Raw genomic sequence first — 15,592 nt, forward strand, 5'->3', positions numbered from 1 at the left:
TTTAAAATTCTTCATAGTTGTTCATATCTGTAGTGTTGAACTATTTCCAAACCATAACTGAAATATTGGGTACATTTAGTGAGTCGACCTTCTAAAGTTGTGAAACTAATGTTGAGTCGAATTAGGTATTTAAATAATGAACAAAACAAGAATGTATTTTTAAAACTACTAAATCTTCATTAATGGTAATTCTGTTCCAGCAAAAATAGTGATGTTATAGAAAACATGAGAGTTTAAGTTGTATATTTGAAACTGTAAAAATGAATAAATAAATAAATAAATAAATAAATAATAAGTCCCAAGTCTTCTTGCCTCTCTTAAAATAAAGTGGAAGTATAGGGGCGCCTGGGTGGCTCAGTTGGTGATGTAGCTGCCTTCGCCTCGGGTCATGATTTCAGGGTTCTGGGATTGAGCCCTGTGCTGGGCTCCCTCCTCAGTAAGGAGTCTGTTTTTCCCTCTGCCTGCTCCTCCACCCTCTTGGGCTCTCTCTGTCTCTGTCTCTGTTTCTAACTCAAATAAATAAATAAAACCTTTTTTAAAAAATGGAAGTATAAGAAAACATTCGGCTATTGAATGCAAGAAGATTTTAATGGGTTACGTCAACACTTTTCTCTTTCCCTTTATTATCCCAATATCTTGGAAAAATGGTCAGAATTCCTAGCTATTGTGTCCTTCTCCTCTGTCACCTCCCCAAGCTCTCTTATCCAAACTGCTTCCTTAAAGATTCCTAATAATTTCAAAGATGACAAACTAAATGACTCTTTTAGGTTTTTGCCTGTTTGACTTCTCTACAGTAGGTGTTGACAACTCATTCCATTTAAATACTCATTCACTCATTCATTCAGCAAATATTTCTTTGTTGCATATAATAATTTTTTCTCTCAGATGTGACAGTGGTGCTCCTGACCCGCATTGTCACTGGATCTTCTGCCTTGGATTTTGTTTTTAAGCAGTGAAGGACCTGCATGTATTTGTCCAATTCTCCTGTCAATGGTTCATATCTGAAAGAAGGCTAGCAGTGTTTAAAGGAATAATTCATAGAAACTAACAGGAAACTACCAGCTACCAAAAATATGTGCATGGGCTCTCCCAGTAGCTATTATAAAGGTTGACAACCAGCCCTCTTTTTATTTTTATTTTTTTTCCAGCCCTCTTTTTAAAATTGACCTCTTTTTCAAGTTTATTTATTTTTTTATTTTTTTTCAAGTTTATTTATTAAACTTCTTCAGAAGAATACTAGCTACATGATAAATACATACTGCACTTGGAAACCTCAAGAAATTAGGTGAAACCTTGGCAGAGTTAGAGAAGGAGGAATAGGAGTCCAAGAATCATGGTGTGGTGCAGAGCCATGGATTGGTCTAACTGATGTACCCACACTCCTCTTGAAGTGTGGATCCCATTTATTCATGGATATGAGGTCCTTTGTTCATTTTGGATGGATGGATCAAAGCTTGATTCACTGGAGAATATTTACCCTCATTATATCTATTTAGTAAACTGGACAGGACTGGTGCTACTACTCCGTTGGTTTTTTGTTTGTTCATTTTGTTGTTGTTGTTTTTGTTTGTTTGTTTTGTCACCTCAGAAGTAAAAGTGAGTTAAGACAAAGTCTCATACATAAAAGAACTCTGAATTTCTCACACTTGCTTGTAGTACAAGAAGAAAAATCTTAGGGGATAAAAGCCCTGCAGAAATATATAAATGTCCTGGAGTAAAACAATGTAAAAGGTTATGAGAAGCAAGGTAATTCATTCATTAAGATGAGTTAATACAGAATATAATATCATGGACTTTCCAATTGTTGGAGGATTAACATGTGGTACTTTGACTTGGGAAAGCCTATCAGGGATATTTCCTAGCGCTCTTTGGCCCTAGCACTAAAGCTCTAGTACTAGAATACTCCAACATGTCACAGGCTATTTTCTGCTCATGCTACAGTGAGCAGGCCCTCTTCCCAGGAGCACAAAGAGGGTCTTGGAAAGAGCCAATCTGCATGAGATCTGAGAAGGAAATACCCTTCCAAAATAACCTCAGAAAGACATCAAGAAATGGCAAAAATTACCTAATGTGGGTTGGGCACACCCAGCATTCTACTGTGTTTAGTTGTACAAAACTAATTTTGTAATTTGTTCTCTGTGATTTGAAAGCCCTACCAGTCTTGAGCCATTTTTTCTCATTATGAGAGGGCCCATTCTGGGACAAAATGGGATTGCAACTGAACCATCACAATAGCCTTGGAAGTTGGCGGTAGAGTTCTTAGGTACTCATTTTTTCCTCAAAAAGAGCACTGTGCTCTCTCCAGAGTTACCACATTTTCCCTTTGGTCCTAGGAATAAGGCCCTTGTGTAATTATTATGCTAATTGATTTTAGAGACTGATGGGATGGTCTTCTTGTGAGTGCCACTGCATGACCTTCTTTTATGGGGGAGGCTGAAGTGGCCTGAGAGCCACAGCATCATTCTGAGAAACATCTATGTTTTGTTTCTAAGACAACAAGGTCATTCAGGGCAAAATAGGCGCTATTTTACATGTGGAAAATATTAATGACAGAAATGATTTGCGAAACTGGGCCAGCATCACATTTTTCCTTGATTTATCACAGGCTATTTTTTTCCTTTTGTTCTTTGACCACCTTTCTGCAAATGCTTTGATGAAGAAAACCCAACTACTAGACCAATAGAATAGGACTGTAGCCCATGAGAGAAACCATTCATAAATTCAAAAACATAGACAGGCCCCATCTAGACTCTTATGGAATCTTTGCAAATGTTACAAGCCTAAAGGTTTTCTGTTTGAAAGTTTCCTAAGAAACAAAATATGTGAAATGCACATTACTGGTTTCTTTTTCCCATGCAATTCCCATCCTCTCTTCCTGCATTTTCAGATGAACATTATAACCAAATAGAAATGCACCTCTCAACAGACTGTTGTTTCCAGCCAGAGTACAAGAGAAAGGGGACAGAAGCAATTTTCATACTGTCCAAAAGAAATGCATTTATCTCAGGTCAAATACTCAGGAGATTCAGCAATATTCCTAAGAAGATAAATATAATGTGGTGGTTAAGAGCAGACTGGCTGGGCTTGAATCCTGGCTGTATTCTTTATCAACTATATAGATTAGAACCCATTGCCTAACCTCTTTTTCCTTGAGTAGCCTAATCTGTATCCTGGGGATAAGACTAGGTCATGCTTCAAAAGGTGGTATTATGTTAAGTGAATATTTAGAACTATTTACCTGTACATAGGAAATATATAATAAATGCTATTGATTATTATAGAAGTTTCAAAATAAATAATCCTCCTGTGCCCACTAGAAAATACACCATTACTAGGTTTTAGAGAATTTTTTGCACAATTTATAATAGCAATTTCTTTTTTTTTTTAAGATTTTATTTATTTATTTGCCAGACAGAGAGCACAAGTAGGCAGAAAAGCAGGCAGAGAAAGAGGAGGAAGCAGGCTCCCTGCCAAGCAGAGAGTCTGATGCAGGGCTCAATCCCAGGACCCTGAGATCATGACCTGAGCCGAAGGCAGAGGCTTTAAACCACTGAGCCACCCAAGCACCCCTATAATAGCAATTTCTTTAAAACATTTTATAATTAGATGATAATGCATAAAAAGAAATGTCATTATAAACATAACATTATTTCCAGATTGAGGAAAAAAGAGTATATTAAGTCTTTATATTCAAGATGTAGAAGTACATTCTGAGACACAAGATGAAATCATTCCCTGAATTCTGACTTTTAAGATAATATACTAATGAATGTATAAAATTTAAAAAAAAATAATGATAAATGCAGTATGCATCTCTGATTGACAGACCCAAAGAAAGGTAGAAATTAGTAATAGTCTTAAAGTATGTGTCAAGAGACTACATAGTTTGTGACCTTAAACCAGAAATATTACTAAAAGGAAAAAGAAAAAGCCATTCCCACTTCATTTTGAAGATTTTCTAGATAAGGACATCTTTTCAATTGACAGTGAGCTTTGTGCATTCACCCGGCAGTGAATTGTGTGATTAAAACCCAAGTGGTAATTTTCTATTATGTATTCTTTACCACAATTTGTTTTTATTTTTTCTAGATATTATTTATTTATTTTATTTGACATACAGAACAGGGAGAGGGGCAGAGGGAGAGAATCCCAAGCAGACTCCAGGTTGAGCATGGAGCCCTACTGGGGCTCAATCTCATGACCCTGAGATCATGACCTGAGCTGAAACCAAGAGTCAGACACTTAACCACCTGAGACATCCTAGGGTCCCCTTAACCACAATTTAAAAAAAAAAAAAAACTTTTTAAGAAGACCTTGGAAAATTCATAAAAAGTATTCAAATACTTGGGGTGATGTGACAGCATGAAATTTTCAAGCATGAAATGTTATCACCTCAGATAATTGTAACTTCCCCTAAACACTCAACTATATTTATTCTAAGACCTAATGCACTGTTGGAATTAAAAGCTAAATTTTGTTTAAATAAGTGTATGTGGGGCACCTGGGTGGCTCAGTCAGTTAAGAGTCTACCTTCAGCTCAGTTCATGATCCTCTGCTCAGCAAGGAGTTTAATTCTTCCTCTCCCTGTGTGCTCTCTCTCTCCCTCCCGCTCTCAAATAAAAATAAATAAAATCTTAAAAATAAGTAAGTAAGTAAGTAAGTTCATATTAAAAGGAAAACCTGAATAGTAATTGTATGGAACATGAATAGAAGGAACAATCATGGCACCTTTCGATGGACTGCAACTAACCATCTCCCAAAGCGCCTTGCTCCCAGCCTTCCACGGGTGGTCTCCAAAGCTGATGAGCCCAGTTGTGCCTCTGCCCCAGGCCAGCCACATGATTTCCAGACTTCACTTCTCTTTTCCCAAAATGAAAACTTTGGGCCAGGGTGATCTCAAACATCTCTGGTGGCTCAAACGTTCTATAATTCTATCACTGTTGCAAACTCCAACCCCGATCCCTGATTTTAAGCCTCTTTTTCACAAACATGAACATTTTCATCTTAGGTAACTAAAGAATCCTAGAAGTAAGTGTTGATTGTCAAAATATTTTTTTTCTTGCTTCAGAATCTTACCACAGCCAAAGTAATTTTATAAAAACTTCTACTCAGTATTCAAGAGATACATTTCTTTTCCCCAGAGAGAATTAATCATAGGCAAGGACTGGAAAAGGCAGTTTCCCCAGATGAAGCTTAAGCACACTCCCACTGAGAAGCTCATTCTATTTTAATTTGCCAATTAAAAGTGGCCTGGGAAATCACACATTGTCGTTATCTCATTAAAAATGCTATACTTGTCACTCTCTTTCCTCTCTCTGGAAAAAGAACACTCACGTAGCCCAGCTGCTCCCCACAGCTTCCATCGTCAGCCCCCTTAAAAGACTGGCTCTATCTAGTGTCCACTGGAGAGGGCACCTTCTGCTGTTCTTGCTGCCACAAATTCCACAGATCTCTGGTCACTAACAACACTATCGGATATTTACTATATCCATGAAATTTACTGAGCACTGAGAAAAGTTTAAAAGATACTAAAAAGCCTTGTTTTCAGCAAATTAATGGCCACCCTCATTAAAAACCAGAGCCTTATAATTATATCTGTTAAATATTCCAGCCATACCATCTTTGGGTTCTATTTGGCTCTTCCTCAACCCCTTCTGCTATCTCGCCTGCTTATCTGTGGAATGACATCACAAGCCCGGTACTGATGGTTGAGGTCACACTCCTGTAAAGATTTCTAAAAGCTTGATTTTTGTTGGCATGACCCTTACAAATTTCCTTCTTTTATAAACTATATATTGAGTTGACATCACATATGGGGAAAAACAGTGATTTGAACTGGTTATTTGTTACTGCTTTTCAGTTTCTAGTGAACCATAAAATGACTAAAAAGCAGGAGTAAGAAGGAAATACTGCAAAGATTCTTAATAATGGCTCGTATTTAATAAATGCACCTTTGAGTAACATAATAATAATAGATAAATCTTTTTTTTTTTCTGACTTTTCTGCATGTACTTGAACCCAATTCTGTGTCTACACCTACAGGTCATTCTAATTGCCAAAGATACATCCTCAAAGAGCCCACTATCTTCTGCTTAATAAAAACACACACCGCTATAGCTCACTAGGGGAAAGGAACTTTGCCTGTCTTTAATTAAAGGGCATGATTACCTTATTGCCTTGAAATCCCTTCGGGCCTGGATCCCCTGGAGGTCCACTAATGCCCTGCTCCAAGGTGAAAACCAAGAATTAGTTCTGTATACAGAAAGCCAACCAGGAAGGAATTGTTCATTAGGGTCCCTAGGAATGCTGAAGTTAGAAGTCAGACTATAGATCTGGTTACCTTGGGGCTGCATGTGACTGGGAAGTGGAATGAGATAAAATTGCTCATGTCTTATAGGCTGTTTCTAAAATAGTACTTAAGCTCAGAGCAAACATTTATTCACGAGGTGTTTGCTTTCTGTGTTGCCACCCTTACTGGACACTCTTTTCAAAAAATTTTGAATGAACACTTTAAAAAATATTTTTAAATATTAATATTCAATATAAATAAAAATTCAGTTTATAACTGAAAGTTGGAGTTTCTAATGACTCCAGGATAACCAGAGTTACTGCCCTGCCCCAAGACAATTCTAGGCCAAAGCAAAGGAGTTGATGGTTAACTAGATGCTGTCTAGAAAATTTTGGGTCAAGTTATAATTTTTAGTAGACTTTTTGAAACACTGCAATTAACACATACCCTCCCCCATCAAAACTTTAGAGCAGGCCACTCCCCAGACTGGGGTTAAAAAAAAAAAAAAAATCTGATCTAAATTATTTTTCGAAATCCTTGGAATATGTTTAACTTAAATAAATGCCTTAAATAATTTTTCCATGTTATCGAGCATTAAGTACTTATAAAGATGGAACAGTATAAATACTGTAATGTAAATAAAATGCATAGTTCTTCCAACTATATTACAGCAGCAAGGCAAAAATAGTTACATCCTGTTTTTAATTGCTTTGGATTTATCAGTATTCCTAGACCCAAATTTTTAGACTATTATCCCTCTACTAAGTAAAGCCATCTGCTGGTACCTATCTTTGGAGAACCTGAATTAGTTATTCACAACATTAGGGCAGTGATTGCCAAACTTTGTTAAACATTGGAATCACCTGGGAATCTTTAAAACTACTGATGCCTGGCTTCAATCCCTAGACATTCTGATTGAATTATCAGAGACAGCAAACCCGTACAGTGGGTTTTAAGAGCTTCCCTGGTGATTCTAATCCTATTATTTTAATCTAATCTAATCTAATCAAACACAGACTTACCTGAAGTCCTCTGGGTCCCTTTGGTCCATGTGGTCCTAAGGATCCCTGTGGAATAAAATGAATGGCAAGTTGCTCTAAATATCCATTATCAAACTGCAATGATTTTAGGTGGAGGAGAAGGGAATATGTTCTCAGTAATGGCCAATCTTCCCAGATTAACCAAACAGCAAAGCCAACAGATGCAGATGCATTGTTAACAAAATGATCCTAATTAATAAGCCAACTTGAGGTCAAGTTTCCCTTTAGTAAACTCCATGAAAACACAATTTTAGATGTAAGTCCTTCACCTGTATATTGAAAATTTGATCAGAGTAAAGAATTTATTTCTTAACATTCTTTAGAAAGCAGTACACTTAGTGGAATATTGTTTCTTTCCAACAAGGCAAAGTCAGTTCAACTAACAATGTAGTAAGTTTCCCCATAAGATCACTCTTCTGCCCATCTTCAAGACATGCAACTTAAGAGAACAGTGTTTATACTCAACCCTCTTTTGATGGAAAGTATTTTGATATGTTCCATAACTAGGAACCCCTTTAAAATTTATTTTTATGAGAATATAATAAAGTCTAGTTTCTCTTTTCTCACTTTTTTTTTCTTACCAAAATATAACCTGTTCGTAACAGATGAACCTTAGCAATTATAGAAAAAAGCAAAGAAACGGGAGGAAAAATCACATAGAAGCAACTGCCGTATATGCCATGTATGCAATAATTACGTTATTTTTTTTAGGCCATATATGCAATAATTACGTTTCTTTAAATAATTTAATTGAAGGGCATATGCACCTTTGTGTCGTTCTTTTTTTTTTATTATTTTAAAGATTTTATTTATTTATTTGACAGAGAGAGATCACAAGCAGACAGAGGCAGGCAGAGAGAGAGGGAAGCAGGCTCCTGCTGAGCAGAGAGCCCGATGCGGGCCTCGATCTCAGGACCCTGAGATCATGACCTGAGCCGAAGGCAGCGGCTTACCCCACTGAGCCACCCAGGCGCCCCTTTGTGTCGTTCTTAATCTGGTCTTCCACTGTATCAAAAATATTTTTCCATGTCATTAAAAACGTAATGGAATAATATTCAAGAATATGAATCTATCGCACTTTACTTACTCATTTCCCTAGTATTGACATTACAATTGTTTCTGATGATTACTATTTTAAATAATATTTTAACGAACATCTTTGTATATAAGTCATGTCCCTCTTCTGATGGATTCCTAAAGATGATATTCTGGAAGAGGATGACAGACACAGAGACAAGGAGCACATTCAAGGCTCTCTCACTCTCTTTTATGTCTCGCACCACACATGGAAAGATAAAGCAAAACTTCCCTCCACAGAGTTTGTTCAGATTTCCATTCTTACTCCCTGAGTAGAGAATGTATATCTTCACCTTAAACACTCCGCATCAGTGCTGAGTATTATTTATTGTCTCAGGGTTGGCTAGTTTGATAGGCGAAATAATATTTTCATGTGTTAATTTCACTTATTTGATGGCTAATATATTTGGATTTTTTTTTTTCATTTACTAACCATTTATATTCCTTCACTCATGTCTCTTCAAGTTCTTTGCATGTTTGACTTATGAACTTATATGAACTCCTCATGTCAAGGACACTATTTCCCTGACTCTAGTCATGCCTTTTTTTTTTTTCCAGATTTTTACATCTCTGACATTAAGATGTGTCTTACCATCAATTCCATCTTCTGTTTATAATTGACAGCACTTTTTCTTTCTTTTTGGCACAGAAAATAATAGGACATTTAACAGTCCCTGACATCTTAGCCAACGAAATATGATATTAACTCTTTTTCAGCCATTTTCATTTCAAATAGTTTTCACGGTTACTGTTTCACTCTCATTTTTGTTCTTCTGTGTCCCTCATTTTATACTTTCAAGTCCACGTCTGTCTCCCATTTTCAATTATCCTCTGGGCAGAATCTATTCATTACTACAGTGTCATTTTGCCCAGAGATAATTACCAAGGCTACATTTTTCAGATCCATCTGGCCTTTAACTCCATAGTACTTTAAAAGCTTTCACAAAGTCTCAGGCTATTTAAAATGGTTAGTTACATAGGCCGGTGTCATTATCTTATTCTCTGCTTTTCACCTTTTGCCCATTTTTCCCCCTTGTCTCTCTCCCGTAATTAAGTTACAGATATTGAAAGAGTTGAGTGTCTTGGTAGCATGCTGTTCATAGTTCTTAACTATAATGAATTTTTTTTTACTCTGTACATTTTTGGATCCTTTGTCATTACATTTCAAAGTGCTCTCTGTCTATTTCTGGTCCATTAAGGAACTGCTTACCATATTTAATGTTGTCTCCAGTTTAAATACTTTATTCATATTCATTTTTTAGCAAAAGGTAAATACCATTCCAATTGCTTGTGGCTTGCTGCAATTTCAAAATTTCAAACCCCGGCCTTACCTAATTCTGCCACATTATTTATAATTATTTCATTAACTTATTCCATAGAGTTCTTCTCTCTATTTTGGAAAGTGCTTGCTGTCGGTGTTTACATCTGAAAAACAATTCCATTTCGACCAGATTGGAGCTTGGGTTGACTTTGCAGGTTAAATTATTCTTTTCCCCATAACGTTGTGTAGGTCTGGCCTTAAAGGTTAGGGGGCCACAAGGCAAGGTCTTAAAGGTCCCTAAGAAAGGCATGTGGGGGCTCCATTAGGTATGGCTTTGTTTTCTGCTTCACGTTTTACAGATTTGAAAATGGAACCAATGACTTTGCAACTCCAGTAGTGAGAGCAAGGCAATGAATCCCAGGAATTTCCTCTTAAGGAAACTCAGACCCAAAGGGATCAAGTTGTTAGTATTTTAAAAACGTGTTCCTTACTTTGTCACCTTTTATTCCTGGTTTGCCACATTGTCCACTTTCTCCCTGAAAAAAAAAATAAATAAATGAAATAAATGAATAAATGAAATAAATAAGAGGACATTTGCAGTCATTCAGGGTTAGGATTTTAAAAAAAGATTTCTTGTGACATAAGCACGTTGCTGGGTCATATGCATGCTTATCCTCAATTGTGGGTTGTTTGGGCATTGCCCTCTGAAAAGTTCTACCCAGGAGTCATCCTTAACTCAACAGAATCAAATCCGTGACACCACCTAGTGAGGCTTAACGTCGTGGAGTGGTGGATGAAATTAAAAGGACAGAGACTAAGGTTTACTGAGCATCTAACATATGCTCTTTGCGTGTGTGATTTAATTGAGTCCATATCACAGCTCAGTGAGATCAGTTCACACTTTTGTTTTGGAGATGAGAAAATTTAGGCTCAACAAGATGACTTCCCTCTATCAAGTAGCTCAGACTCACAGTCCCTGTTTTTTTTTTTTCCACAACATGATACCCCATCCTGAATACCAACTTTGATCAGTTAGTAGTAAGAGCAAGGTCCTGAGACCATACCACGGGTTGGTGAGAAAAGGAGCCATGAGGAATTAACAAGAGGGGACAGGCAGCGTGGCCAGCACGCTGTTACTTCCCACCATCTCACTCTCCAGTCCTGCCTTTCCTGGAATAGCGATGGAAAAAAGAACTAACATTTAAATTATATTTTGCGGTTTATGATCAATGTTATTTTGCAGACATAATCTCGGTTAAGCTGCCATTAACTGTCTGACATAGCTATTATTAGCCCATGTTTATAGACTGAGAATTTGTGATTCCAAAGGTTAAGTAACTTGCTCATGTATAATGAGAATTGGGACCTCTGAATACCAATCCATTGTATCAGACGTCTAAGACGTGGAGTAATTAGAACTAAAAGGTATAAAAGGCAATTAGAAAAACAACTAAAGATAGAATGTTCAACTGCTTTCCTATATTTTTTTTCTGAACCTCAAAGCAATTCCTTTTAAAATCTTCTTTTATCTGAGCATAACTGACACACAGGGTTACATTGGTTTCAGGTGTACATCACGGTGATTCAACTTCTCTATATAGGACACGGTGCTCACCCCCATGTAGTGACTATCTGTAACCATACGACACTATTACAATATCACTGACCCTGTTGCCTAAAAGCAATACATATCTTTAAGCTCTGGCAACTCAGCTGGAGAGGTTAGATGAGTTACTTACATGTACATGCCAGCCAGTGACTCCTAGTCTAGTGCTCTCACTACTGTCTTTCTGCTGCTGCTGTAGAGTCCACAAGCCGTAAGCCACACTACGCAAAGTGCCACCACACCGTGACATAAGAAGCTTGGGCTCAGTGAACATCAGTGCCCTGCCTCCATTAAAGGATTCACACGGTGAAAAATGCATGTCAGGTGAACAGTGTATTTAGTGATACAGTGGATTTCTATTCTGATGCAAGCTTTATCTCATCACAAAATACCAGCAAGCAGTTCACAGACCGACAACATGCGGGCAGACCACATTTGGAATAGTACTGCTCTAAAGAAGGGAAATAGCAATTGTAACCACCAACCAGGGGTCCGAAGTCCAAAGCCTTTACATTACTGCTAATCCCCATAACAGATTATTTTAGATGAGAGAGAGAGAGGCAAAGGATATTCAGAGAGATTAAATAGCTTGCCCATGACCACAGGCTTGAGTCTGTTAGATTCCCAGGTCAGTGTTCATCAACCACCCTGCCGTGGTCTGCAAGTTACTTTCCACTAGCCTAGGGTACGACATGGGGTGTTGCTGGCATCAGGAGCAGGAAAGAAGGAAGTGCAATTCCTCGATCCAGCTATGCCTCTGTTCAAAAGCAATCTGCTCTCTCGGCACATCAAACTGAGTCAATCTGACCCAGGAAAACCTGAGCTTTCACTTAGAACAAGTTGAGCATTTATTTCTGAATGCAAATGGAAAATCACTCTTAAAGGATCCGTTAGAAAGCAATTAATTTAATAATGTTGGATGGGAATAAAATGAGTCAAGCACCAAAATATAAAACAGAAAAGTACCATAAATACACTCAAAATTCTTTTGGCCTGGATTCACATTCCATTTGTCCAGACAGATTTGTTAGCTATAGGGTCCTGAGGACCAGCATTTGTTTTGGGGGCAGACTTCCATCAATGAAAATATTGTACTCATGTTATTTGCCTCTGCAAAGGCGTTTTCTTTTTTGGTGGGCTCAGTAATCCCTGTGGAATGGCCACAATTACACAGTTTCAGAGAGCAAGTGCTTCAGAAAGCTATGAACAGATTAGCTCTGTTTCCAGCCTCCGATTTCTGATGCTGCTTTTCCTGGTCAAATTCTGGTTTGAATGTCAATGGTTCAGGGTCACTTTACTCTGACAGCTTGTATTATCCAAATGAGAACTCCACTGTGATTCTGTAATTTCCCAGAAGGTTAAGCAAGTTTTTTCATATATACAAATATACATGAATATGTGTGTGTGTGTGTGTGTGTGTGTGTGTGAGAGATATATATAGTGTTTGTGGGTAGCTCACATTATAAATCAAGATGGGAGGGCCTGGATCATTTTCTCCAACTGTATATAGGACAATTTTATGGTCCTGAAACATTCTTGACTCCCCTTTATTAACATGTGTTCCCTGCCTCTTCGTAATAGTACCTTACATTTATAGACCAGAAAAGAGTTTATAATACATTGTTGCATCCATAGTTCCATTTGATTCTCCAACCACCTTGTAAACTAAGCCTACATTAATCCAGTTCTATGTAGATGAAGGAACGGGCACTTAACCTGCCCAGTGACTGGGGATGTATTTATTTGCCTGCATGTAGACACCCCCTCTAATATATGCAGGGCCCAGGCAAGAGTGCAAGGAGAGGCCTACATACTCTGTATCAAAACTGTTGAAAGCTATATATGAAGCTAGTAAACGACTGATGTTCTAACTTCACTTTCAACAAATATACCTTCAAAAGGAATACAAAATGAAAGGGTTTTGATATTCTTCAGAGGTTCACGTGCAAGTAGAGCCCCATGCCCACAGCCTACAGCCCTGCTCCCGCTTGACTCCACCCCACTTCTGGTTCCCTCCACCATAGGTGGATCCAATGCACACGAAGGTGCCCCAGACAGCAGTACAACAAAGCTCCCACCAGGGCCCCCTCCAGCCTCAACAAACAACTTGCATTTTGTTTCCCCTCAGGCCCAGAAAAAAGATGGACAGAGGAAAGAAGTTTGTATCTACCTTCAAAGCAGGCCTAGGCCATTTTGCAGGGACTTCTGGGGTCTTGGTTACCTAACACATGATCTAGGTTCAAGGGGGCACAAGCCTCTTGCCCTACAACTTCCTGGCTCCAATGGGGGTTGGGCCAGAGGAGACCCAGAGCGAGATCTCTGGCCTGGGTCTGAGGTTGTAGACAGACTGAAGAAGAGAGGCACACTCTGCTTTCAGATAGACAATCTGCTAACTGAACAGTAGCATGAACCTATGAATGAACCATTGAACACACTCAAAGGTTCTGGAGCTCCCCCTCCAGTTTCCAAACCTGTAATCGGCAAAGAATCCTAAAATAACCTATAAGCCCATAACTTTTGTTTGTTTGTCAAATTTACGCCCCTGGCCTACAAGACCCCTACCCAGCTCTACCCAGATGTCTGACTGTATGAAATAAGCAGTTCCTAATTTCTTCACCAGGATAAATCTTCTTGATTCTGTGAGAGGGTCCTGTGTCTAGATGTTGTAGGAAGTGAGGCAGCATGAAAGAAACCTAACCATCATGTTGCTGAATCCATGTGTATGTAGAAACTTGGAGTCTGGATATCTGTGTTGCATGCCTGTTACATTGGGGTTCTCATGTTTGCAGAGCTGAAAGAGGCTGGACCCTGATCTCAAGAATCTTAGGGTGCCTTTCACCCCTACAACATGTCCTGTACCTTAAGTTCTACTATTATTTTGTATTAACAGAGTTGAGTAACTCTAGGACTTAGGGAATCTAGACTTACAAAAGTAAAGGAAAACAACTTTTATTAAGTACATAAATACAGTTAGGTTTCTTTTTCTTTCTGAAATCTTGGTCTCCCTATTGGTTGTTACCAACTTACCTTCTCACCCTTGTACCCAGGAATTCCCTAGTTGAAAAAAGAAAGAGGAAAACATATTAGAAGACATTGTTGGAGGGAGTGTTTGATAGTTTTCATTTACAAAGTATAACAAAGCACATTTTTAAGTCAAGGAAACCAAGACCACATACAGAAATGTTAAGCGATGCTCCTTCTCTTTGAGCTTAGGGAATGTGCACTGACACAAGGGAGAAGAAAAGAACCCACTTTTCCCTTAATTACATTCTATTCTCAGTTCCACATATTTTTTTCAAACCCGGTTCCTTACCCTTGGGCCCACAGCTGAAGGAGAAACTAGACACTGAAACTTGTTGCAGAAGGGACAACCGATAATGAGCCTTTCAGAATTGTTGTATTGACTTTTAAACTATGAACCATCCCAGCTGAGAATGTTCCACAGAGGCTGTTGGAGAAATGGGCTTTGAAAATGAGCTAAGATAATGGCCTTTCCAATGTATATAAATATTTATATCCATTATGGTCCTCCTTTCAAATTCGGCCTGGAATATAGAGCATCAACGAAATAAATGGTTCCTTTATCAACGCTAACGAGACAGTGACCTTTAAGCTCCTATATTTTATCTCCCGCTAACTACAGGGCCGGTGCCTCTGCTCCTCTTCTGTGTCACTCCGGGGAATCCCACACAGCCTCCTCCATTGTGTCCCTGCCCAAGAGCCCTCTAAGTAATACGCTACTGAATATTAAGTGAACTGCGAAATTACCAACTTTCAACGACAGCAAGCCTTTTCCAAATAGGGTTTCATGTTTTTCTCCTACAACAATAGCTTTTAAGTATGAAAATAGAATTGTAAGACATAGTTTAAATGAGCTGCAGAAACCAACGGGATAAATAAGCTATTATCGCAGTTACATGTGTCAGACTAAAGAATTCTGTTTTGTGTGACTTTTCTTACAAAAGGCAAAAAAGGAAAACCTTGGGGAAGGAAATAACATGTCTCTCCAAATGAGTGGTCACTGAGAAATGGGACATGAAAATAGAACTACAGTCAAAAATATTGTTACACTATAATTTAATTCATCTTGGAAATATTTATTAGCAGAAAGGGTTTGAGTTTTCGTCCTGGGCTTAAAATTAAAGGCCACATTACAGACAGCCAAATTGGGGTTCTTTATGAAGATGACTTACATTCGCAGCAACTACGAAATGCTAGACTTCTGGCCTCAGGAACTCCACCCCTGACGGCACACAACTATGCTAAAATCCTGTCATTATTTTATGTTAAAAGAGTTCAGACTGTACGTAGGAAGGAGA

At 38.2% G+C, this 15,592-nt stretch overlaps 1 protein-coding gene across 1 annotated transcript in view; it reads right to left on the reverse strand.

Moving 5' to 3' along the window:
- COL28A1 (collagen type XXVIII alpha 1 chain) overlaps positions 1 to 15,592 on the reverse strand; it is a 158,470-nt gene that overhangs the window by 121,400 nt on the left and 21,478 nt on the right. Inside the window, exons 8-11 of the mRNA XM_004767821.3 lie at positions 14,301 to 14,327; positions 10,159 to 10,203; positions 7,312 to 7,356; positions 6,169 to 6,222 (exon numbers count right to left, since the gene is read on the reverse strand). Coding sequence (XP_004767878.1) covers positions 6,169 to 6,222; positions 7,312 to 7,356; positions 10,159 to 10,203; positions 14,301 to 14,327 — 171 coding nt within the window. The remainder of the gene's footprint in view (positions 1 to 6,168; positions 6,223 to 7,311; positions 7,357 to 10,158; positions 10,204 to 14,300; positions 14,328 to 15,592) is intronic.

Source organism: Mustela putorius, unplaced genomic scaffold (assembly GCF_011764305.1).
Source record: "Mustela putorius furo isolate JIRA1106 unplaced genomic scaffold, ASM1176430v1.1 tig00003845_pilon_pilon_pilon, whole genome shotgun sequence".
In the NCBI taxonomy this organism is placed as follows: Eukaryota; Metazoa; Chordata; class Mammalia; order Carnivora; family Mustelidae; genus Mustela; species Mustela putorius.